Source organism: Mastigoproctus giganteus, chromosome 7, assembly GCF_048544385.1.
Source record: "Mastigoproctus giganteus isolate SK-2022 chromosome 7, ASM4854438v1, whole genome shotgun sequence".
Lineage (NCBI taxonomy): Eukaryota > Metazoa > Arthropoda > Arachnida > Uropygi > Thelyphonidae > Mastigoproctus > Mastigoproctus giganteus.
In genome coordinates, this window is record NC_143581.1 from 137,088,681 (window position 1) to 137,112,935 (window position 24,255).

The window sequence follows — 24,255 nt, forward strand, 5'->3', positions numbered from 1 at the left end:
GGTTCGGTGAAACACAAGTAGTTGCTCTTGACATCTCAAAGGCTTTCGATCATGTTTGGCATAAAGATCTTCTAAACAAGTTTCCATCTTATGATTTGCCAACTGTTTTTAGTAATTGGTTATCCAGTTTTCCCTCTGATCGCTCACTGAGGGTAATGGTAGATGGCACTCTGTCTTCTAACTTCTCCACTAATGCTGGTGTCCTCCAAGGTTCAGTTCTTTCCCCCACTCTTTTCCTCTTGTATATTAATGACCTTCTTCCATTGACTGGAAATCCTATCCATAGTTTTGCCGATGATAGCACATTGCATTCCACTTTCCATTTTGAGAAACCTTGTCCTGCTCAATCAGCTTCAACTTCTCGAAAATTTGCTACCAATTCCGTAAATGCCGATCTTCAGGTAATACTCCAGTGGGACAAAGGCAACTTAGTTGATTTCAACCCTTCTAAAACTCAGTTTTGTCTTATATCTCGCAAAAAGTATTCTTCTGCTCCTATGCTTATCTTTAGTGACACTCCTATTTCTAGGCAAAATGATATATCTCTTTTTGGGGATTACCCTGACTTCTAATCTCTCTTGGCACAAGCACATTACAAATATTGCTTCCTCTGCATCAAAACAACTTGGTTTTCTCTTTTGCTCTTGGCGTTACTTTTCTTCCAAACAGTTGCTAACGTTGTATAAATCGCAATCCGCCCTGCCATGGAATATTGTTCCCACATCTGGGTGGTGCCCCCAAAACCTCTTTCAGGCTTCTTGATTCCATTCAGAAGAGGGCAGTTAGGTTAATTAATGATTCATCTCTAACAGAGTCTCTCCACTCGCTGTCTCATAGACATACTCTTTCTGCTGCATGTCTCTTCTACAAATACTTCCATGGGCACTGTTCTTCTGATTTAGTTTCTATAATTCCCGTTCTCTCTTTCAAAACAGTCCGAACACGTGCCGCCACCAGCCAACATCCATTTACTGTCCAACTTCAAACTCAGGGATCCAACATTTCATCTTCCTCGTTTATTCATTCAACTGCCGTTTTCTGGAACAACCTTCCTTCATACATAGTTCCTGAAAATTACAGTCTACAGAAGCTCAAGTCCATTGTCAACAAATATCTTCTTTTGTCTTCTCAACCTCCAACCCAAGCACATTACTAAGTAATATAGGTTCTAATACCTCTCATGTTTGGGGTTTACATAATAAAATAAAATAAAATAAAATAAAACACTGGTATACAAATTTAAGCTCTGTAGCATTAAGGTCGAGTTAATGGTATGGATAAACAGATGGTTGAGTGGAAGAAGACAGAGTTGTTATCAATGGGCTCTGCTCTTCTAAGGCTAATTTTATTAGTGGAGTTGCCCAGAGTTCAATGCTCGGCTCATTGTTCTTTTCTAAGTTTATTAATGATACTGATGAAGACGCATCCGGCCTAAAGTCTAACTTTGCAGATGATATGAAAGCTGGCTGGGTAGTTAATGACAGTAATCAGGTTGTACTTCTGCAAGATCTAGAAAAATTAGGCAGATGGGCTAAGAAGTGGCAGTTAAAGTATGACATTGACAAGTGTTAAGTACTGCACTTAGGTCATCTCCTTTTGCCAGCATAAGGAGATGATTGTGTTATTGTATAAGGCAGCGGTTAGGCCATCTTGAGTACTGTATACAGGTCTGAAAGCCTCAATTTAGGAAAGATGTGAATCTGTTGCAATGGTTGCAGAGAAGAACTATGAGATTATTGAAAGAACAAAGTAGCACTCTTACCAGGAAAGCCTTCATTTCTGCCAATTGCAGTATCTGGAGACTAGGCATCTATGGGGAGATCTGATTGAGGTGTGTAAAGTTTTGAATAGATTGAGTAAGCTAAATGCTGATGAAATCTTTCCTCTTGGGGGCCTAAATCCAAATTGAGGAAGTGACAGTTGAAGGGTAGATATATAAAAGTTTTCTTTCAGCCAACAGATTCATCTGGTGTTATAAAAGTGCATAGTTTGAATAAATTAAAGAAAGAAGTATATAATCTATTAGAGGGAATTGACAGGTAAGATTGGAATGCTTTTTTTTTTTTTTTTTTTTTTTTGTTGTTGTTGCTGTATATAAGCTTAATTGCATCATTTGCCACTATTAATACTAATAATTTTGGAATAGTGTAACATTATTATTCTCCCTGTGTATCTCTCAGTTTAGTGTATGGTTTTTTTTTTTTTTTTCTTAATTTAAGCTAAAATAATGCTTCAAACTAGAGCAACAAAGCAAAGAACTCAAAATAGCAGGGTTGCTCTAACATAGAGTAGTATTGCCAAGGGCAGTTTTCCTATGAATTGAGGGGTTTATATAATGTTTGCTACTTGTTACTCTTTGGAAGCTCAACTGTAGTGAGACATGATACTGCCAAAATGGATGACTTTGTGTGTTTCATAGCAAGGAGATTAAGCAAGAATTCAACATTCTCATAGACTAATGAGAAGTTTGATGGTTGAAAGGGCTGATGCACTCAAAGAAATTAAAACCATGAAGCACTCAGCTGTCCAGCTAAACTCATGCAACAGACAACATATCCAAGTCAAAAAGTTGTTCCCACAGGAAGTAGTTATTGCCAGTGATAGTACTTTCAGGGAAGCAGGAAATATATTGTGCAAAAATGAATAGGTATACTACGACTAGGGTATTTCTGCCAGGGGCAAAAGTTAATGATGTTGTAGAGCAGTTATCTTTTAAATTTGGTTCAAAAGGTGATATTGTTGTACATGGTGCCACTATGATGTTAAGGATAGCCAATCTGACGATTTACTTGACAGGTATGGTTCAATAATGAGAAAAGCTGTGCATTAGGATTAATTTAATATTATCTGAAATTTTTCCAGGCACAATAGGAGGAGGATTACATGAGGGCATTGCCAATCAGTTTAGTTCTGGAGAGGTTGTGTAAGGCTTTTGGGATAGAACGTTTCCCAGCATAGTCATTATTTTTTATTTGTAAAATAATAAGAGGAGTTTACCTAAATATAGTACATAGAACACTTCCATATGATACTCTCCAGAAATTAAAACGAAAAAATCGAAAACTAACATTAGAGTAAAAAATAAAAAATTAAAAATTAAAAAGAATCTAACAAATATTCAAAACGATTTTCCTTCCTGAAGCTGATAATGCTTTTCGACCGTATGTCGTGATCACAGGAATGAAAATTATCGAATAGAGTTGAATCTGAAACTTAAATAGTGGTTATTTGTCTTCGTGCATACGCATAAAGGTCCACACATTGGAGATCAAATATGGCCGCCGAACATTAACAGAATTCTCATGTAATTTAATTTCTACGGTTTCTGCAATTAATAGTTGCGTATAATTACATTGAACATTAAGTATCTTGGCCTCATTAAATAAAAAAGTATGTCTTTCATTAATGGCATGAAAGGCTAATTCTGATGCTGCTGAACGAGAAGCATGAACTGAGGCTTCATATTAATTTACACGAATATTCAGAGAAAATCGCGTAGTCACCGCAAGAAATGTTGTATACCAGATCATTAATTTGTGTTGCGAACGCGGAAAGAACCGAGCGCTTGTTCAGTATAGTGTGTAATTTCCGTATTGGCATGGCCACAATTTTAAATTCAGTATCTTTAAAGAATCTATTAAGCTATTTGTGCCACTGTTCAACATATGGGACAGAAATAAAGTATTTTTTGATATTACTATTGTTGGTTGGTGTAGTATTTTGTATCCTATCCTTAGTCTGTACCCTAATTCGGTTTATTGTGGCAAGGGGATAACCCCTGTTTAAGAACCTGCTAGTTAATATTTGTATTTCTGAGCCCAAAGCAGATTCCATCATTGAATATTTATAAGCATTTAGAAATTGATTAAAGATAATCGATTTTTTGTAGGTGAACAGGTGATAGCTATTATAATGTAGAGGCATACCGGTGTTTGTAGGTTTTCGATAGATGCTAAATTGGATTTTATTTGAGTCCTGAGTAAGCGTGAAATTTTGAAAGTTTAATGACTTCGTATCTGTATCCTCCCTTTCCAATGTAAATTTTGAGTCTAGAATGAATATTATTAAATGAATGTGAAATATCTTGGATAGTACTACTATCAGTAATAACTAGAACATCGTCTAAATACCTCCCACAGTATGTGATACGGGGTCGAAAAGGTGTCAAATGTATATGCTCAATCCTTGAGAGATAGATCTATGACATTAAGCTGCTCAGGCTCAAACCCATTGGCAATCCAAAAATTTGTTTGTACACCTTGTCTCGAAAGGTGATATAGTTGGCCTCAACTAATAGTTTAATTAAGTGAAAAATTTCTTTAATGTAATTTAAAAATAATATCTAATGTGTATTCAACATTTACATTCGTATATAACGAGGTAACACCTAGTGAGAATAAATTGTCATTGTCGCCAAGTCTACAGTCTTTAAGATTATTAAATAATGTATCATAGTTCTTAATCCCAAATTGTATTACCTGTCTAAAGGGCATTTATAATGTTATATACATGTGTGGTGAAAAATGCTGAGTTTCTGTAGGAAATAGGTCGAATAGAAAATCCAGTCTTGTGTAATTTTACCTGACCGAAAAGTGCAGGAATATTATATGTTCTGGCCTTCAATTCCTTTAACTGGGCCATAGTAATGTAGTCGTTTTTTCAATACGTGGTTAACATTTTATTGTATTGATTGACCAAATTGGTAAACAGTGCCGGGGTCTACTTCAAGATAAGTGGAGGTATCTGAAACAACTGAATCTAACTTATTAATATAATCAGGTTTATCTTGTATTACCACTGTATCTCCTTTAACTGCCTTCTGTATAATAATGTCCTTATTTCCCCGAAGTTCTCGTAAAGCTGAACTGTCATGTGTATTCAATTTAGGAAGTCGCATTTCTTTTATGTTATTCACTGCTTGGTTAACATGTTGAATAAATAAATCTTTTTGTGGAACATTACGAAGTCCAAATTCAATATCAATTACGCATTGTTTTTTAGGTAGTTTTCGAGGTGGTAAATTATAATTTAGTCCTTTGGATAAAAGTGAAATCTGGTCCTGTGATAGCGTACTGCGATAGGAAACTGCTGTCCTGGGGGAAAATACACAGACCAACAGTTTAATAACAGCTGCAAAGAGTGAAATGAATTCCTATGTTGCTTCTATGACATGTAGTAGCCTGGGTAAACAAGGGGATTAAGGTTATAGAGGATTAAGACCTGCTGTGCTCCTCACTGAGGACCAAGCAAACACACGAGCTGTGTTACTAAGAGCAAAAACAGGCATGCTAGCAGTGCAGTAAATAAATTTGATGAATTTGAAGTACTAGTGAAGTCATCAAATGCTGGGATTATTGGGATATCAGAAACTTAGGGCCTCTAAGGCATTGGGGGTGGGGGATACAAAATTTGAATATGCTGAGTGCAATGTGTGCCAATTAATGCCAAACATACCAGTTTACTGTGATGGAAGTCAGATTAAGATTTTTCTCTAGTCTGTTGGTTAAGAGGTCACTCAGTCAACACGAACAACATAACACTGACACAATGGTATGATTAATATATGATACCAGCTTTCTGTTCATCACTTACTTTGTTTGCCATACGACTAGCATATTCTTCATTTATATTCAAATTATTTTCTGTGAATGGAATTTTCTTTTCTGTGATTGTCTTATAACTGCACATCTGTCAAGGTAATCCTCATTATTTTGATAACTTACTCCATTATGTTCCCTGGAACAGAAGTCAAGTTTACGGTCTATGATTACTTGCCTTTACGGGCAGAATAATCATAGAGCTGTCAAGTTTACAGGTCAATGATTATTCTGCCTTTAATCCTCCTTTATGAATACAGAAGACATTTGCACATCTCCAATTTATAGGGATCTGCCCTGAATCGTAGGATGCCTTAATACTTATGTTTAAAGATTTACTTTCTCCTCTTTTGATGCTGTTTTTAATATAACTGGATAGATTCCATCAGCCCCAGGCACATTATTTACTTTTAGCTTCAGCAGTTTCTCTTCCACTTTCTTCTCAGTTATAACAAAATCATTTAGTTCTCAGTTGTAACTTGATGTCATCTTGGTGTTCCCATCTCTGAAAACTTCATGCATGAATGAAGGTGTAAAATATTTATTTATTTTGTCAGGAGCCAGAAGAGGTCATCAGTAGTTGTGCCATCTTTATTAGTGTTAAGTTAAGCCAAGCACTGATTGCTACTTTTCTTTGCATTCTTATCCAAGGACTTCTCATAAAGTGCATTAGCTTTCCTAACCCCCTTAGTGACCAGACCTGATTGCAGATTAGTTTTTACTTGTATTTGTAATTTGTTTGTAATGGTAGACAAGGTATCAAATAAATATGCACATAACTTCAAATGTGCATTTTAAGATATCACATTATAGCAGGATGTACTGTACACACACGCAAAATATGCCCTGTATTTATATATATACAGGGTGAAAATGGCTATGGAATTTTCAATGATAAAAAATGAATAAGAATAAGCAAACATGTACCTGGTAAACTTTTACTAGGTGTGTGTTTATGTATGTGTCTACATGATTATTCTTATTTATTATTTTCTCCCATTGAAAATCCATAGCCATTTTTCAAAAGTAAAATAACCATATCTCTGTAACTGTTCAGAATCAGACTCATATTTATGTAACTATTTTCATTGTTTCAGGTATGTCCCAATCTTAAAAAAAATCTGGTTCATGTTACTTATATAAAAATATGTATATTTTAGTGAGGCCAAAGTAAGAACTGCTTAAAGTATAAAACTATCTTGTAATAAAGATAAATAGATATTGTGTCAAATTAAAAGTATTAGTTTTATCACAAAAAAAAAAAAAAAATATATATATATATATATAATCATTCCTATATTTTCTACAGGACTTCGTCAGTTCCTAGATTTCCAGCTGTTTTAACAAACCAGTCCATGCTAGAAAGTCTAGATATAGAACCTCACTATATTTTGGGACAACCACTTCCTCACTACGCTGACACCACCAAAACAGTAAAAGAAAGAAAAGTATGTATTATTTAATTCAATGTCACTTTATACCATGTACATGCTTTTTATCTTGTATTGAAGTGAATTCAATATCACATGTTTGCATATAATGCATTTTTCTTTTAAATTAAGAAGAAGAAGAAGTGTTTGAGAACACTTATTTTCCACAAGTTCGTTGACATATCTAAGCAGTCAAATGCAAGGGCACAGTTGTATAGGCCTTTTAGATTATTGTGTGTCTAGCCCACATGAATGCTAAATACAATGCTGTCTCCTCTGACCCTCACTGTCCCAGAATATAAACAGATTTTTTTCTTTTTTGTTTTTAGAACAGAAGTGAAATGGAATTGTGCATTGAATGCATCTTTGTGCCATAATAACATCCAGTGGTTAGTGGGAAGGGAAGGTTATATAGACATTCATTTATTCTTTATCTCTCAGATAAGGTATTTTCTATATTTTAAAAAATATAGAATATTCCAATAACAATTTATGTGAAAACACAAACCAAACGTATAAATTCAGAAATAAAATTTCTGAATATATAATTTCTGAGTTTACAATTTTTCTGAGTATAAATTTCTTGAATATAACTGAGCACAGCATAAATATGTTGTGCTCATTATATTCAAGCACCATATTCACTAATAGCCTGCACTTGACAATACATGGGCCTGAAATTCAGTGGGCTGTGCACTGTGATCATATAAGATCAAGCTAAATAAAGCATTACTGCCAAGCACCATATAAACAATTCATGAGGGCAACTCAGCCAAATAGCAGTTTTATTCCTGCTAAAATGTTTTATCATGCGTAGGCATCAGTCTATGGCTCTGGAAATATTTTGTCTGGTGAAATAGAGATTAGCAGCAATGAGGAACTTCAATATGTCAATAATCAGACATCCTACAAAAGAAGAATTAGCTAAAAACAAAAAATGAAATGGAATAAGAATGAATCTATTTCTAAAATATATCAATTTGATGATGTAATTTAGGAATTAGGAAATTGGTGTTTCCTGGTGAGTGTAGTGATCTTAAATAAATCTACTTGTTTTTTCAGAATATGCTATTAGCATAATTGAAAATGTGACTGAAGTTTCATGCCCATCAGGACAGTGGAAAGAAATATTCATTTCAGAAATGTATTTCATTGTTGTATTTATGGTGTGTAATAAACTGTTGCTGAAAGGGTACTGGTCAAATAAACAGATTTCGAAATTCAGAGCTCTATCTGAGATTATGGCAGTAGATTCTAATCTTTACTCAGAATGCTACTTTTCAGTTGTAATGAGGAACAGAAAAAAGGCAATTATATATAAGCAGAGATTTGTGCGGAATATTCTAAGAAAAAATTTTCAGGACCCTTTTTTTTAATATAGTTAGAGAAGGATGTTATGTGGTTGTTTTCTGTTAAGATTATTACTAAATATATTACCATTCTTATACCACGTGATATTAATAATATCGTTTATTAAACTATTTGCCTAAACTACTATACATAAGGTAACTTACTACTGCCCATCATTAGACCATACTGTTGAAGAAGCAAAATTAGAAAGGGTTACAAATTTGAATACAGTTACCAGTAATACAATTATAATTATTAATATTTTGCTTACAATTACCAATATTATGAAAATTACAATTACCAATATTACGCTTACAATTACCAATATTATGAATATTACAATTACAATTATGATTTGCAAATAAACAACTCTAAGTTTGGATTATTGTTACAGTAGAACCAGAGATTTAGTTAAGTAAATACAAAGAGATTAAATTTTTACCTGCTGACAGACTGCTTGTCGATGCTCCTAGAAACCTGATGTGCATACAAGCAAGAGGCCTTCCAGCAGTTAATTTATAGGTGAGGGATTAAATTCCATTGGCCAATACAATTGTGCCAGGATGTTTATCCTTGATCCGGACTTCTTGTGCAGTTGACTCCTGAGGTGACCTTTGCCTTCCTATTCTGGTTTTCTAATCGAGAAAACCAGAATAGAACAGTCACCTTCATACAATATAAAGGTGACTATCATGGTCTCAGACAGTTTTATATTGTATACAGTGGGACCAACTGATGATGTTACCAGCAGCAAATTCTAAATGGGAAACATTCAAGGAAGTAATCATGGAAGTTACTAGGCTTTTTGACCCAACTAAGGAATACTGTTCAAGGTTTAGGCCTAAATGGATGGCAGACAAACTAATGAGACTTGTGGCAGAGAAGAAAAATGCATGGGATACGTATAAATTATCAGGCAACACAGAAGCCTATGGCAGATATAAGCTATTCTGTAATCAAGTCACAAAGGAAATTAGGCAGGCAAAGGCAGATTACGAGAAATCTTTGGTAAAGGATATTAAGAAAAACATGGGGTCTAAATGATGCCAGATGACTAGAGGAAGGACAATCCCTTCATTCCTGCCAACAAGTTAAGAAAGATGTGGGTCTCTTAGAATGGGTGCAGAGATGAGCAACAAGATTGAACACAAAGGAGTGTTCTTACCACAAAAGACTTTGGTTCTGAAAATTGCAATGCTTGGAAGTGAGGCAATTGCAAGAAGAGCTGATTGAAGTGTTTAAGGTGTTAAAGGATTAAGTAAACTTAATGGTGCGGTATTCTAAGTCTTTCTGAGATAATGCACACAAGGAAACAAACTGAAATTTAGAAAGGATGGCATGCAGGCCAGATGGAAAATTTGCTTTCAGCCAGAGAACTGAACTGACTGTTGGGAACAAAACTGACATCTAGTTACATATAAGTGGGTGGTTTGATTAAATTTTAGAAAGAACAGGATATACTTTTAAATATGATGCACAGATAATTCTATAATTGCTTTCCTCAATTTAAATTTATGTCACCTCAATTGATTAATCTGGAGGAAGAATCCCATTAGCATTGAGTCAAACCATTCAAGGCCTTATTCACCTCAATCAGATCACCTCTCAAGTGGAAAGAAATATTCATTTCAGAAATGTATTTCATTGTTGTATTTATGGTGTGTAATAAACTGTTGCTGAAAGGGTACTGGTCAAATAAACAGATTTCGAAATTCAGAGCTCTATCTGAGATTATGGCAGTAGATTCTAATCTTTACTCAGAATGCTACTTTTCAGTTGTAATGAGGAACAGAAAAAAGGCAATTATATATAAGCAGAGATTTGTGCGGAATATTCTAAGAAAAAATTTTCAGGACCCTTTTTTTTAATATAGTTAGAGAAGGATGTTATGTGGTTGTTTTCTGTTAAGATTATTACTAAATATATTACCATTCTTATACCACGTGATATTAATAACCTCCACGTCATACCTCTCAGTTGCCTAGTCTCCAGATGCTTCACTTTGCAGAATTTAAGCCTTTCTTGATAACAGCAAGAAAGGGGCTTCTATTTGTTCCATAAACCAATTTCATTGCCCTTCTCTGTACTCATTCCAGCAGCTCTACATCCTTCCAAAAATGTGGCCACTAGAACTGTACGCAGTACTCAAGGTGAGGCCTGACCATTGCTTTATACAAAGGGATAATCACCTAGTTTTCCCTACTATCAAAATTGCTGTATATCATTGACAATACCCCATGACTTGCTCTGCCTGCCTGCCCGCTCGCCCGCCTACACGCACGCACTGCTCAGAAAATTTCACATCTGACTGCACAATTACTCCCAGGTCTTTTTTATTTATCAAAAAATTATTGAAAAATAATTTTGATATCAAATGCTTGAATTTCTGGAAAGCTTTTGACACTGCTGCAAATGGAAGACTACAGTACAAATTGCAGTAGTATGGTTATTAAGGGTAAGTTGGTGCTAGGGATAAAGGGATGGTTGAGTAAGAGAAGACAAAAAGTGGTAATCAATGGACACTGCTCTTCGTGGACAAATGTTATTAGTGGGGTTTCCCAGGGTTCGGTGTTGGGCCCATTGTTGTTTTGTATATTCATCAATAATATTGATGAAGGTATATCAGGTTTAATGTCCAAGTTTGCAGATGATACAACGGTAGGCAGGGTTGTTAACTACAGTAAAGACAGTATGATACTTCAACTGGATCTAGATAAGTTGGACAAAAGTGCAGAGAAGTGGCAACTGAAGTTTAACATTGACAAATGCAAAGTACTGCATATGTGTAGCAATAACTGAAAAGAAACATACCAACTGTGTGGTACTACACTCAGGGAAGTGGAAAGTGAAAAAGACCTGAGGCTAATCATGCAGTCAAATTTGGAATTTTCTCAGCAGTCCAGACAAGCTGCAAGGGCAGGTCATGAAGTCTAGTGAATGATATATAGGAATTTTGCTAGCAGGTACAGGGAGGTGATTATTAACATTAGCATTAGTAGAGGCATACGACGCAAGAAAAGAAAGCTTATCCAGCATCAGCCAAACAAACAAAAAAAAAAACGCTCCGATTTCATCCCTCCAATCTTTCCAAATACTTGTCCAGCTCAGCCTTAAATTTATTTAGGCTTTCAACTTCCACAACAAAAGATGGAAGTCTGTTACACCAGTCAACTACCCGTTGGCTAAAGGCAAACTTCCGCATATCTATCCTACAACTGACTTTCCTTAATTTGAATTTATGCCCTCTCAGGTGATTATTCTGAGCAAGAGGAGGAATCCATCAGCATTGAGCATGCTCAAACCATTCGAGGCTTTATACACCTCAATCAGATCACCTCGCAGGTGTGTAGTCTCCAAACACTGTAATCTGCAAAACTTAAGCCTTTCTTGGTAAGAGCAACCCTTTGTTCCATTCACTAATTTTGTTGTGCTTCTCTCTGTACTTGTTCCAACAGCTCTACAACCTTCTTAAAATGAGGCTTCCAAACCAGTATACAGTACTCAAGGTGTGGCTTGACCATTGCCATATACAAGGGGATAATCACCTCCTTATCCCTATTAGAAAAATTCCTATATATCATTGACAAGACACCATGAAGTACTCTTGCAGACTGTCTGCACTGCTCAGAAAACGTGATATTTGCCTGCACAATTACCCCCAGATCCTTTTCATTCTCTACCACTGTCAGTGTAGTATTATAGAGTTGATACGTTACTCTGGGGTTACTGCTTCCTATATGTAATACTTTATGTTTGTCAATGTTAAAGTTCATTTGCTACCCCTCAGCCCATCTGCTCAACTAGATCCTGTTGCAGCAGCATACTGTCATTAGTGTTCATTAATAACCTTGCCATCCTTCATTCATCTGCAAACTTGGTCATTAAGCCTGATATACCATTATCAATATCATTTATAAATGATATTGATGAAGGTATATCTTAAAACAACAATGGGCGAAACACTGAAACCTGAGTGACTCCACTAACAACATTAGTCCATGAAGAGCAGTATCCATTGATTACCACTCTCTGTCTTCTCCAACTCAACCATACCTCTATTCATAGCAGTAATTTGCCTCCCATGCCACACTGCTCCAATTTGTGCCTTCCATGTAGAACAGTTTCAAAAGCCTTTCTAAGATCCAAATATATGATATCAAAGTTATTCCCTGCATCCAGTTGCTTTGTGACCATATCATAGTATCCAATCAAATTGGTCAGACTAGACTTCCCCTTAACAAACCCGTGCTATGTCTGAGCTATAACTGAAGTCTTGTCTAGATGATCCTGCAGTGCTTCTTTAATCAGTGCCTCCATTAATTTCCGTGGAACAAAAGTTAAACTAACAGGTCTACTCACCCTTTGACCTTTCATCCTCCTTTGTGAATTGTGGTCACATTTGCACATGTCTAGTCCATGGGTACCTCCCCTGAGTCCAAGGAAGCTCTCATGATTATGGCTAAGGGCTTGCTTACTTCCTTTGCTCCCTCCTTTAATATAACTGTATAGATCCTATCCACACTAGGTGCCTTTCTTATGTTTATCTTCAAGAATTTCGCCTCCACTTTCCTCTCAGTTATTACAAAATCATCTAGCTCACTGCCAGAGTTTAGATCACTTCTGGCATTCCCCTTCCTGAATAACTCCTCATGTGTGAATGTAGATGCAAAATACTCATTTAGTTTGTTAGCCACCTGTGCAGGATCATCAACAGTTGAACCATCGATATCCAGTGGACCAATCTGATTCATCCCCTTCCTCTAGAATTTACATACGTAAATAACTCTTTGCTGTTTTTCTTTGCATCCTTTGCCAAAGATTTCTCATAATCTGCCTTTGCCTGCCAAACCTCCTTTGTGACTTGGTTACAGACCAGCTTATAGCTGTCGTAGGCTTCCATGTCACCCATTAACTTATATGTATCCCATGCATTTTTCTTCTCTGCCAAGTCTCATTAGTTCACATGACATCCATTTAGGCCTAAACCTTGAACAATATTTCTTAATTGGTATGTAAAGCCTAGTAGCTTCCAAGATTAATTCTTTGAATGCTTCCCATTTTGAATTTGATGTTGGTAACATCATCAGTTGTTCCCACTGTATAGAATTTAAATACTGTCTCAGACCTTCCATAGTTGCCTTTACGAAAACAAAAAAAACCCTTCTCTTTACCCTTTATGGTAGTTACCTCTTTGAGTAAATCCCACTTCAGCACACTGCGATCACTGCCACCTAGTGGTTCCTTTATCTCCAGATTCTTAATGCTTGAAGAATCACTACTGATAATCAGATCAAGAGTATTACTCCCTTTAATTGCCTCCTCAACACGTTGATGTAGAAAACAATCATCCAATAAATCCACAAAAAACCTTGCTAGTGTGTGAGTGACCAACCCACAAATTCCAGTCAATATCTGGGAAATTAAAAACCCCCATTATAAGACTCTCTGATTTACTGGCCCACTCTTATTTCTCTGTACAGTTTTTTATTATACTCATCAGAGTCATTAGGCCTATAACACACTGCTACTCTCAATTTTGATTTCCCACTGCATATGTGACACCAAACTGACTCGACACTGCACTGTCCAGCGATGTCGACTGGCTGCACTTCCTTGGATTTTATGTGTTTCTTAACTAATAGCATAACTCCTCCTCCCTTCTTATCCTGTATATCCTTCCAGTACACATTGTACTCCCCAAATTCCAGTTCTGCATTCCTTATATCTATGTGACACCAAGTCTCTGATATCCCAACAATATCTGCCTTTGATGTTTTGACCAACACCTCAAATTCATCAAATTTATTTACCAAACTCCTACCATAGGTGTACAAGCAAGTATTTTATTTTTTTGTAAACCCCAAACACGAGAGGTATTAGAACCTATAGTACTTAGTACCATGCTTAGGTTGGAGATTGAGATGACGAAAGAAGATATTTGTTGACATTGGACTTGAACTTCTGTAGACTGTAATTTTCAGGATATACGTATGAAGGAAGGTTGTTCCAGAGAACAGCAGTTGAATGAATAAACAAGGAAGATGAAAAGTTGGTTCTGTGAGTTTGAAGTTGAACAGTAAATGGATGTTGGCTGGTGGTGGCACATGTTCAGACTGTTTTGAAAGAGAGAGAGAGAGCGGGAATTATAGTAGCCAATTCAGAAGAACAGTGCCCATGGAAGTATCTGTAGAAGAGGCATGCATCAGAAACAGTATGTCTATGAGACAGCGAGTGGAGAGACTCTGTTAGAGATGAATCATTAATTAACCTAACTGCCCTCTTCTGAATGGAATCAAGAAGCCTGAGGGGTGTTTTGGGGGCACCACCCCAGATGTGTAACAATATTCCATGGCAGGGCTGATTTGCGATTTATACAGAGTGAACAGCTGTGTGGAAGAAAAGTAACGCCGGAAGCGAAAGAGAAAACAAAGTTTTTTAGATGCAGAGGAAGCAATATTTGAAATGTGCTTGTGCCAAGAGAAATTAGAAGTCAGGGTAATCCCCAAAAGAGATATATCATTTTGCCTAGAAATCGGAGTGTCACTAAAGATAAGCATAGGAGCAGAAGAATCCTTTTTGCGAGATATAAGACAAGACTGAGTTTTAGAAGGGTTGAAATCAACTAAGTTGTCTTAGCCTCACTGGAGAATTACCTGAAGATCGGCATTTAAGGAATTGGTAGCAGATTTTCGAGAAGTTGAAGATGATCGAGCAGGACAAGATTTCTCAAAATGGAAAGTGGAATGCAATGTGCTATCATTGGCAAAACTATGGATAGGATTTCCAGTCAATGGAAGAAGGTCATTAATATACAAGAGGAAAAGAACTGAACCTTGGGGGACACCAGCATTAGTGGAAAAGTTAGAAGGCAGAGAGCCATCACTCTCAGTGAGCGATCAGAGAGAGAAAACGGGATAACCAATTACTAAAAACAGTTGGCAAACCATAAGATGGAAGCTTGTTTAGAAGACCTTTATGCCAAACACGATCAAAATCCTTTGAGATGTCAAGAGCAACCAATTGTGTTTCACTGAATCTTTCCATTGAATTTGTCAATAAATGGGTAACATAAGCCAGATATCACTAGTGGATTGACACTGATGGAATCATACTGATGATCGTTGATCAGACGGAAGGTTTCTAGGTAGTTTAAGAGTTGGCGGTTAATTGATTTCTCCATTACTTTAGAAAGAGTAGAAGTAATTGGATGGGAGGGATTTGTCATCCTTTTTAGGAACTGGCTGGATATGAGCAAATTTCCAAGCAGAAGGAAAACCACTTTTGGAATAAAAAAGTGAAAAAAGGCGGCAAAGAATAGGAGTAAGTTCAGGAGCACAGGTTTTGAAAACAAGTGGAGAAATACCATCGGGACCTGGAGCTTTCTTAGCATCAAGATTCGTTAAAATCCATCTGACATCCTTTTGAATAAATATAATTTAATAAATTTAAGGTTAAGCTGGACAGGCATTTGAAATGAATGGAGGGTGAAATGGGTGGGATTTTTTTTTTTTTTGGCTGATGCTACATAAGCTTGCTTTCTTGTATCGTGTGCCTCTACTAATGGTAATGCTAATGTTACAAATCTAGAGAACATTACTGATTGCAGGACATGCACTGCAGTTAAGCCTACTAGGTATCAGTAACTGTAAGTGACAGATGCCAATCGACATGTGCATCTGAATAAGTTTAACTTAATCCATTAATATTTTCTAATTGTTTGATAATTTAAAGAAATTACTGGAATTTTCAATTGAGAAATCAGTGAAGATGTTTTCAAAAATAGGTATTAGGAGTTTCAAATGTTGAAGGAGTAGACGAAGAGCATGAATTTCTGAAATATTGTTTGTGTGTCAAATTGATCCCATGCTTATAACTCAGGATTAAAGTGATGTTTCCAGACCTGTATGCAGTGCTCAAGATGTGGCATAACCATAGCCTTATACAATAGGAAAATCACCTCATTGTCCTGACTGACAAAGTTCCTGTTCGAGGTGTGACAATTAAGGTTCAAGAATAATTCATTTAAAAAATTTATTTTGAAAATTATACAGATGTGAGGCCATCGCCTTCAAAGTAGTCCTCTTCTGACTATACACATGCATTCCAGCGTAGGATCCATTGATCATAACATTTCTGGTATCTGTTTTTACTAAAATTACTCTGAATTTCAGAAACTGACTGAAAATGCATTCCTCTCGTGATCCTTTTTGTCGAGGAAATAAAAAGAAGTCACAAGGAGACATCAGGAAAATACGGAGGGTGCTGCAACATTGTGATCGTTTTTGTAGTTAAAAACTTTCACTACAATGGCAGAATGTGCAGGAGCATTGTCATGATGAAAAATTCACGACAAAGCAATTTCAGGTCAAACCCAGTTGACTCGCTTGTGAAGCCTTTCTAAAACTTTCAATTAACAGTTTCATTAGGTGGAACAAACTCTTTGTGGACAATTCCTTACCGATCAAAAAAGCAAATTAACATGCTTGTCACTTTTGACTTTGACATTCTCGCTTTTTTAGGTCTTGGTGAGGAAGCTCCATTCCATTGTTAACTTTGCCTTTTTGTTTTGGGATTGTAAGCAAATACCCACCTTTCATCTCCTGTAATCACATGAGAAAGCAAATCTGGAACAGCTTCAATGCTTTCCAGCATCCCCTGAGAATGTCACAACTGAATTTCTTTCTGCTCATGAAAGAGGTTTTTCAGTACCTGCTTTGCACACACTTCCTCGTCGACAAATTTTCAGTCAAAATTAATCTAACACATTAATCGAATGTTTAGTTTTTCGGCAATCATTCTTGTGGTTAACCGCCTATCGCTTCGAACAAGATCACACACACAAACAATGTTTTCGTACATTGTTTGTGTACGTCCTCCCCCAAAACTGTTTTGCCCAATTGAAAACGTGTGGTTTCTACATGGTATAATTTCTATTCCCAGATCAAGAGTATTGCCCTCTCTGGTTGCCTCTCGAACATGCTGCAGAAAACATCATCCAATAAATCCACAAAAATCTTGCTAGTGTGCATGTGACCAACCCACAAGTTGCAGTCAATATCTTGGAAATTAAAATCTCCCATTATAAGACATCCTGATTTACTAGCACACACTATTTCGTTGTACTCATTTGAGTCATTAAGCCTAGGACACACTGCTACTCTTATTTTTGTTTTCCCAGTGGCAATGTCACACCAAACTCTCAGCAATGCACTGTTCATCTATGTCAACTGGATGCAATTCCTTAGATTTTATGTTTTTCTTAACCGCATAATCCCTCCTCCCTTCCTATCCTTTCTGTACACATTGTACTCCCCAAATTCCAATTCTGCATTCCTAATATTTGTGTGACACCACGTCTCTGATATCCCAACAATATCCGCATTTGATATCTTGACCAACACTTCAAATTCATCAAATTTATTTACTCTACTTCTAGTATTGGTATTCATGCAAGTAAACATGCACCTATTCTTAGTTACCCTAAACACATCCTGTGTATTTATTTGTTTCATGATGACTGCCATCAGTCCCTAACACCCCCAAGCACCCCTCGCTCCAGGCTGCTGCTCATTCCAATAGAAGTAGTGCAAGAATCACCTTTACTTCTACCTACAGCTACTTTTAAACTTTTAGTCTGTGAATCCCCCCCCCCCAAGCTAGCAGTTTTCTGACCCACTTAATGCATCAGCAAATAATCTTGCACCCTTTCTATTTAATTGTATCCCATCCCTGTAGAAGCAGTCTCTCCTGTTAACAAGCACAGACCATGCTGAAAAAAATTCTACTCCACGAGCTTTGCACAATTCCCCCAGGGCCGAACTGATTGACAAGGCTCTCATCATATTCTCCCTCCTATCATGTCTGGTCAGAATTGCAGCCACTTTCAAATTTAACCTTAACTCACAACTTTTTTTCATCGTTGACCTGTAAATCGTTAAGTAAATCTGCAGATCTCCTACTCTTTCATTGGTGCCATCGTGTACAACAATATCACCCTTTGTGCCCTTAAAAGATGATATCTGCTCTACAACATCATCAACTTTTGTCCCTAGTAGATATACTCTGGTCCTTTTTGCATAATATATTCTCCATCTTCATGACAATAGAGTCACCAACAAGAACTAGTTCCTTTGGGACCAGCGCATTCTGCCTTGGAGATTGCCACTGTATTGCCCAAGAGTGAGCTCTGGTGTTGAGTTGGGCAGCTGAGAGCTTGATGGGCCCCCTCATTAATTTCTTCGAGGGCATCTACCCTACACCTCAAGCTCTCATAGATGCCCATTAGAATGCTGAATTGACGCCTAATTTCTAAACACTCTCTGCACCTGCTGGCACACACAAAGACTTCCTCCTTGGCTAGATCTTGTTCTGTTCCAGAGAGTTCGGCAAACATTTCATGAGTTGCACATTTTTTTAGGCTGTGATGCGTTGGAGAATCACACCCCTCAGTTATCCTCCAAGTCACAGCACTCCTGCCACTTTGTGCCCGTTGCTTTGCTGCTCTAGTCTGGGGCATGATATTTTAAATTAATAAGATCAATAAATTTAATTAATTAATTGTCAATAGTACACTATCTAATAGAATCATAAATGCAATGATGCATATTACGCTATATAATTTTAAATTAGAGCAACCTAGTTACCACAATTAAAAATTCGAATCCTACCGCTCTCTGCACAAAAACAATGGCTGCAAGATTTGAGCGAAACAACGGTTTTACATATATTAAGTAGTAATCTACAAAAACTCTAACTAAAATAAAAATAACCAGTGTAACTAGAACTATGAGGCTACTTATAAAGTTCAATATAAAATAAGATATCCACCATTCATAAAATACAGTCAGATCAATCTTCGCTAATTACTGGAATAATCCATAAATTCTACAGAGGAAATTCAGATGCCTGTGTAGAAATTCTGATGAATTTAGCAATTTATTTGTCCACGTTAGGCCCCCCCCTTCCTCATAATCTACACTTGCAGGACTTATCTTGCTCATGGAAGAGTAGCAGTTCTCATTAAATCTGTCGTATCTTCCAGGGAGATTTTATTACAAACCTTAAAAAGTGTAGCTATCCATGTTTCAATGGCCTAGGCTATTAGTTTTTATTTTTATTTATTTTTTTTAAAAGCTTTATGGTGCATGGTCTGCCAAGGCCATAAAGCCACAACATAAAGGATTTATTTATTTATTTATTTCGTATGATGTGATCAATACATGAAGGAACCAGTTTTTTTTTTCTTGCTTCCTTCGTGTATCGTGGCCGGGATATCCAACCAACCGGTTGGTTCGGCACCATCGTGATATCCAGCCCAAGGCGGGAATCGAACCCGCGACCTTTGGGTTGCCAGGCAGGCACTTTATCTACCCGGCTAGGCCGATCAGCAACATAAAGGATAGTGGTAGTGAAGGGAAGGATGACAGCTGCACCAACATGGTTTCTGTTTTTGAGCTATCTATATGTATTGGTATACAAAAATTGTATTGTGCAGTAAGAGCTTTGTGGAGTTTGTAACTTTTCTGGGAAAGAGTAGCCTTTCTCCATACCAGAGTGATGTGTTACAACATGGGGTAGAAAATAACTAAAGTAGGACCATGATGGCAGCAGGTATAATAAATTAGAAAGATTTATGTGTAAACTCTAATACCAGCTAGCTTATTTGCTGACATATACAGTCCCTATATGTATTGCCATTTTGGGACAAAGAAATATTTCCAACATGGATGGATGAGCTGACTCCTGATTTTATGACATAGTTCAAGACTATCATTTGTCATCGGGGGGGGGGGGGGAGTGAAGGAATATAAGCTTCAGCATGCAGACTCTGTATTGGAGATGTGTGGTAGGCAAGGTGCCATGCAGGGGACAATCATCACATTCTCTTATACGGTGGCATGGTATACGTATAAAAAAATGTGATGATTGTCCCCCTCCCCCCCATGAAGAGGCTGATATTAAGCCAAGGAAACAAACTATTGAGCAAAATTGGAATTATGTGGTTTCATAGTTGGAGCTCTGGATTCTGCAGAAATGAATACCAGCAATATTTGAACTGATAGGCATAAACTATTATCTTTGTTACACGTTAAGTTAATTAATGGCCCCGAGTGACAAGCGATTTTCTCTGAGAGATATATATAGAGTGACAAAGTTTAATTTCCTTTCTAGTGCCTTTTCTAGTGGTTCTGTGCTTCAAGTGTTAAAGTAAGAACCCAGAAAGCAAAACTACCTTTCTTTATTCAGTTTATATATATATATATATATTAATTACTAACAAAACTCTACCATAACTGCTTGGTCACTGGTGGCACACTTCCTGCCTCCACATGGGAGGGTCGGTAACCTGGGAGAAGAATGTCCCTCTCCTAGGGCTGAAAGGAACAAATGTGGAATTTGATAATTTCCCTCCAATTGAGCCTCAATACTCATGTTTAAAAGTAAATGACACATCACAGTCGAAAACACTGCGGACTGACAAAGAACAGGAAATCCCCTCTTTCCTTATCTTTCACTCCTTGTCAAACAAATACATGAGTGCACTCTCTCTCTCTCTCTCTCTCTCTCTCTCTCTCTCTCTCTCTCTCTCTCTCTCTCTCTCTCTCTCTCTCTCCTCTCTCCCTCCCCATTCCTGATACAGAAACACTTGGAAAGCTCATCAGGTTCTCCTAAAACGGTGAAAAGACTTAGATACGGAGATTTACTAATAGAAAGTATGGCATAAGCAATCAGAGACTCTGCTGAACCTCTCAACCTTTGATGGTATTCCTGTGCAAGTTACCCCACATGTAACACTAAATACCTCTAAAGGGGTAATTGCTGAGTGAGATTTGGTCAATGTCACAGAAAAAGAACTGGTCCAAGAGTTAAAAGAACAGAAAGTCACACAAGCTAAGCAGATTATGATCAGAAAAGATGGTCAGCTTATTCCCACATGGAACATCGTCCTAACTTTTTGGCACACCAAATTTACCATTGAGTGTTAAAGCCGGCTGTTTCAATTGCCTTGTAAGACCCTACATTCCTAATGTGCCAAAATTTTGGATACTCTCAGGCCATCTGTCAAGGGGATGCAGTATGTTCAAACTGTGAGTCAAAATCCCACACACAAACTGAAAGTGATGCTACAACACCACATTGTTCGAACTGTCAAGGCCAACACCCCACTTATTCAAGGACCTGTGAACTATGTAAATCAGGGAAAAAGATCCAAAAATACAAAGTACAGCAGAAAGTGACTTACCATGATGCAAAGAAGCAAATTGTGCTTACTACACCAAAATATACCTAGGCAACAGCGGAAAAGAAATTCCACTCAGCAGCCACTCAAACTGACATGTTAGTTCCTCCAATCATGTATGTTGCAGATTGGGCCCGAGGAATACTCTCAACCTCACAGCAATCTACTAAGGAACAGCATGCGATAGATCATGCCAACAACGCACCAATTACAGTACCGCCAACTGCATCACAGTTTTTCTCAGAAACCATAAAAACTAAAACAGCAGTCCCAATGCAGAAAACTCAACCAAATTTAACAAATATGGATGCAGATGAAAACATCAACCTGGATGAGCCAATCCTAGATCTATACTCAGAAGATGACATGGACACAGGCCGACCTATCTTCTCAAAAAAAGAAAGAATAAAATTGGAGAGACAAAAACAGACTGGACCTAAAAGGCAGACTGAATCAAACCCAACTGTTAAAAACAATAGTGGATTATATTATACAGTGGAACTGTATAGGCCTACGTAGCAACATCGATGATATCTATGACCTAATCCAACATATGTTTACAAGAAACTAATCTACCACCACAAGTAATTCCAAAAATCAAGAACTATACTGTATATCAGCATAATGGAAATAACAATAACACTGTGCGTGGAGGTGTGACCATTCTTGTAAACTCAAGAATCCCTACTGAACACATTCCACTGCAGACCTCCTTAGAAGCATTGGAATTGTGTGGTTTCATAGTTGGACCTCTGGATTCTGCAGCAATATGTGCCTCCTTAGGAATGCTAATGACAGTTTCAATATAGTAGTAGTAGTAGTAGTGGCATGTGATGCAAGAAAGCAGATGTATGAGCTTATGCAGCATCAGTCAAAAAAAAAATCACACCATTCCCTCCAAATGCCTGTCCAGTTCCTCCTTAAATTTATTCAACCTATCAACTTGCACAACGACAGATGGAAGTTTGTTCCAGCAATTAACCACCCGCTGGCTAAAGGCAAATTTCCGCACATCTATTCTACATCTGTCTTTTCTTAATTTGAATTTATGCCCCCCTTAGGTTCGTAATCTGAACAAGTGGAAGGATCCGATCAGAATTCAACGTGCTCAACCCATTCAAGGCCTTATACACCTCAATCAGATCACAGCGTGGTGCCTAGTCTCCAGCCACTGCAATTTGCAGAACTTAAGTCTCTCTTGGTAAGAGGATCCCTTCATTCCCCTCACCAATATTGTTGCCCTTCTCTGTACACGCTCAAGTAAATCTACATCCTTCCTAAAATGAGGCCTCCAGACCTGCACGCAGTACTCAAGGCTTGACCATTGCCTTTTACAGAGGGATAATCACCTCCTTTTCCCTGCTAGCAAAATTCCTATATATCATTGACAAAACCCCATGACCTGCCCTGGCAGCCTGTCTGCATTGCTCAGAGAACTTCATATCTGACTGCACAATTACTCCCATATCTTTTTCATTTTCTACCACCTTAAGTGTAGTACCACACAGTTGGTACGTTTCTCTGGGATTACTTCTACCCATATGCAGTACTTTGCATTTGTCAAGGTTAAACTTCAGTTGCCACTTCTTAGCCCATCTGCCCAAATTATCTAGATTGTGTTGCAGTAGCACACTGCCATTACTGTCATTAACAACCCTGCCAACCTTTGTATCATCTGCAAACTTCGACATTAAGCCTGATATACCTTCATCAATATCATTGATAAATATACAAAACAACAGTGGACCTAACACCGAACCCTATGGGACTCCACTATTAACATTAGTCCAAGAAGAGCAACACCCATTGATTACCACCCTCTGTCTTCTCACACTTAACCATCCTTTTATCCATTGTAGCAACTTACCCTTAATACCATTCTGCTCCAATTTGTACAATAGTTTTCCATGCGCAACAGTGTCAAAAGCTTTCCTGAAATCCAAATATATGATAAAATTATTTTTTGCATCCAGTTCCTTTGTAACCACATCATAATATCCTATCAAATTTGTCAGACAAGACTTTCCCTTAACAAACCCATGCTGTGTCTGAATTATTGCTGCAGTCTTGTCTAGATGATCCTGCAATGCATCTTTAACCAGCGACTCCATTATTTTACCCGGAACAGAAGTTAAACTAACTGGTCTGTAATTACTCGTGTCACCCTTCGATCCACCTTTGTGAATTGGGGATACATTTGCACATCTCCAGTCTGTGGGAACCTCCCCTGAGTCCAAGGATGCTCTCATAATTATGGCTAAGGGTTTGCTTAGTTGCTTTGCCGCCTCCTTTAATATAACTGGATAGATCCCATCCACCCCAGGTGCTTTTCTATCACCAAACAAAGAATGTACTTATAATGACTTAGAAGAACTTCTGCTTGCAGATCCCTCCTCCCCTTTGTTTACTAGGAGATTTTAATGCACACCACCCCACTTCTGGGATCCCCATATACAGACAGACAAGGAAACTTCTGGAATTGCTACTTGACAAACATTATCTAACACTGTTGAATACTGGTGCAGATACATTTATTTTGCTACTAGAACAACTACAGCTATTGACTTAACAATTTGCTCTCCAACATTATATCCACTCATCTGCTGGTCAACTCTGGACAATCCCCTAAACAGTGACC

The 24,255-nt window shown here is 37.4% G+C and overlaps 1 protein-coding gene across 3 annotated transcripts in view; it reads left to right on the top strand.

Moving 5' to 3' along the window:
- Positions 1–24,255, top strand: part of LOC150083218 (uncharacterized) — a 637,655-nt gene that overhangs the window by 545,995 nt on the left and 67,405 nt on the right. For all 3 annotated transcript variants that reach the window (XM_090377919.1, XM_090377920.1, XM_090377921.1), the window contains exon 14: positions 6,907–7,045. In XM_090377919.1, coding sequence (XP_090234045.1) covers positions 6,907–7,045 — 139 coding nt within the window. The remainder of the gene's footprint in view (positions 1–6,906; positions 7,046–24,255) is intronic.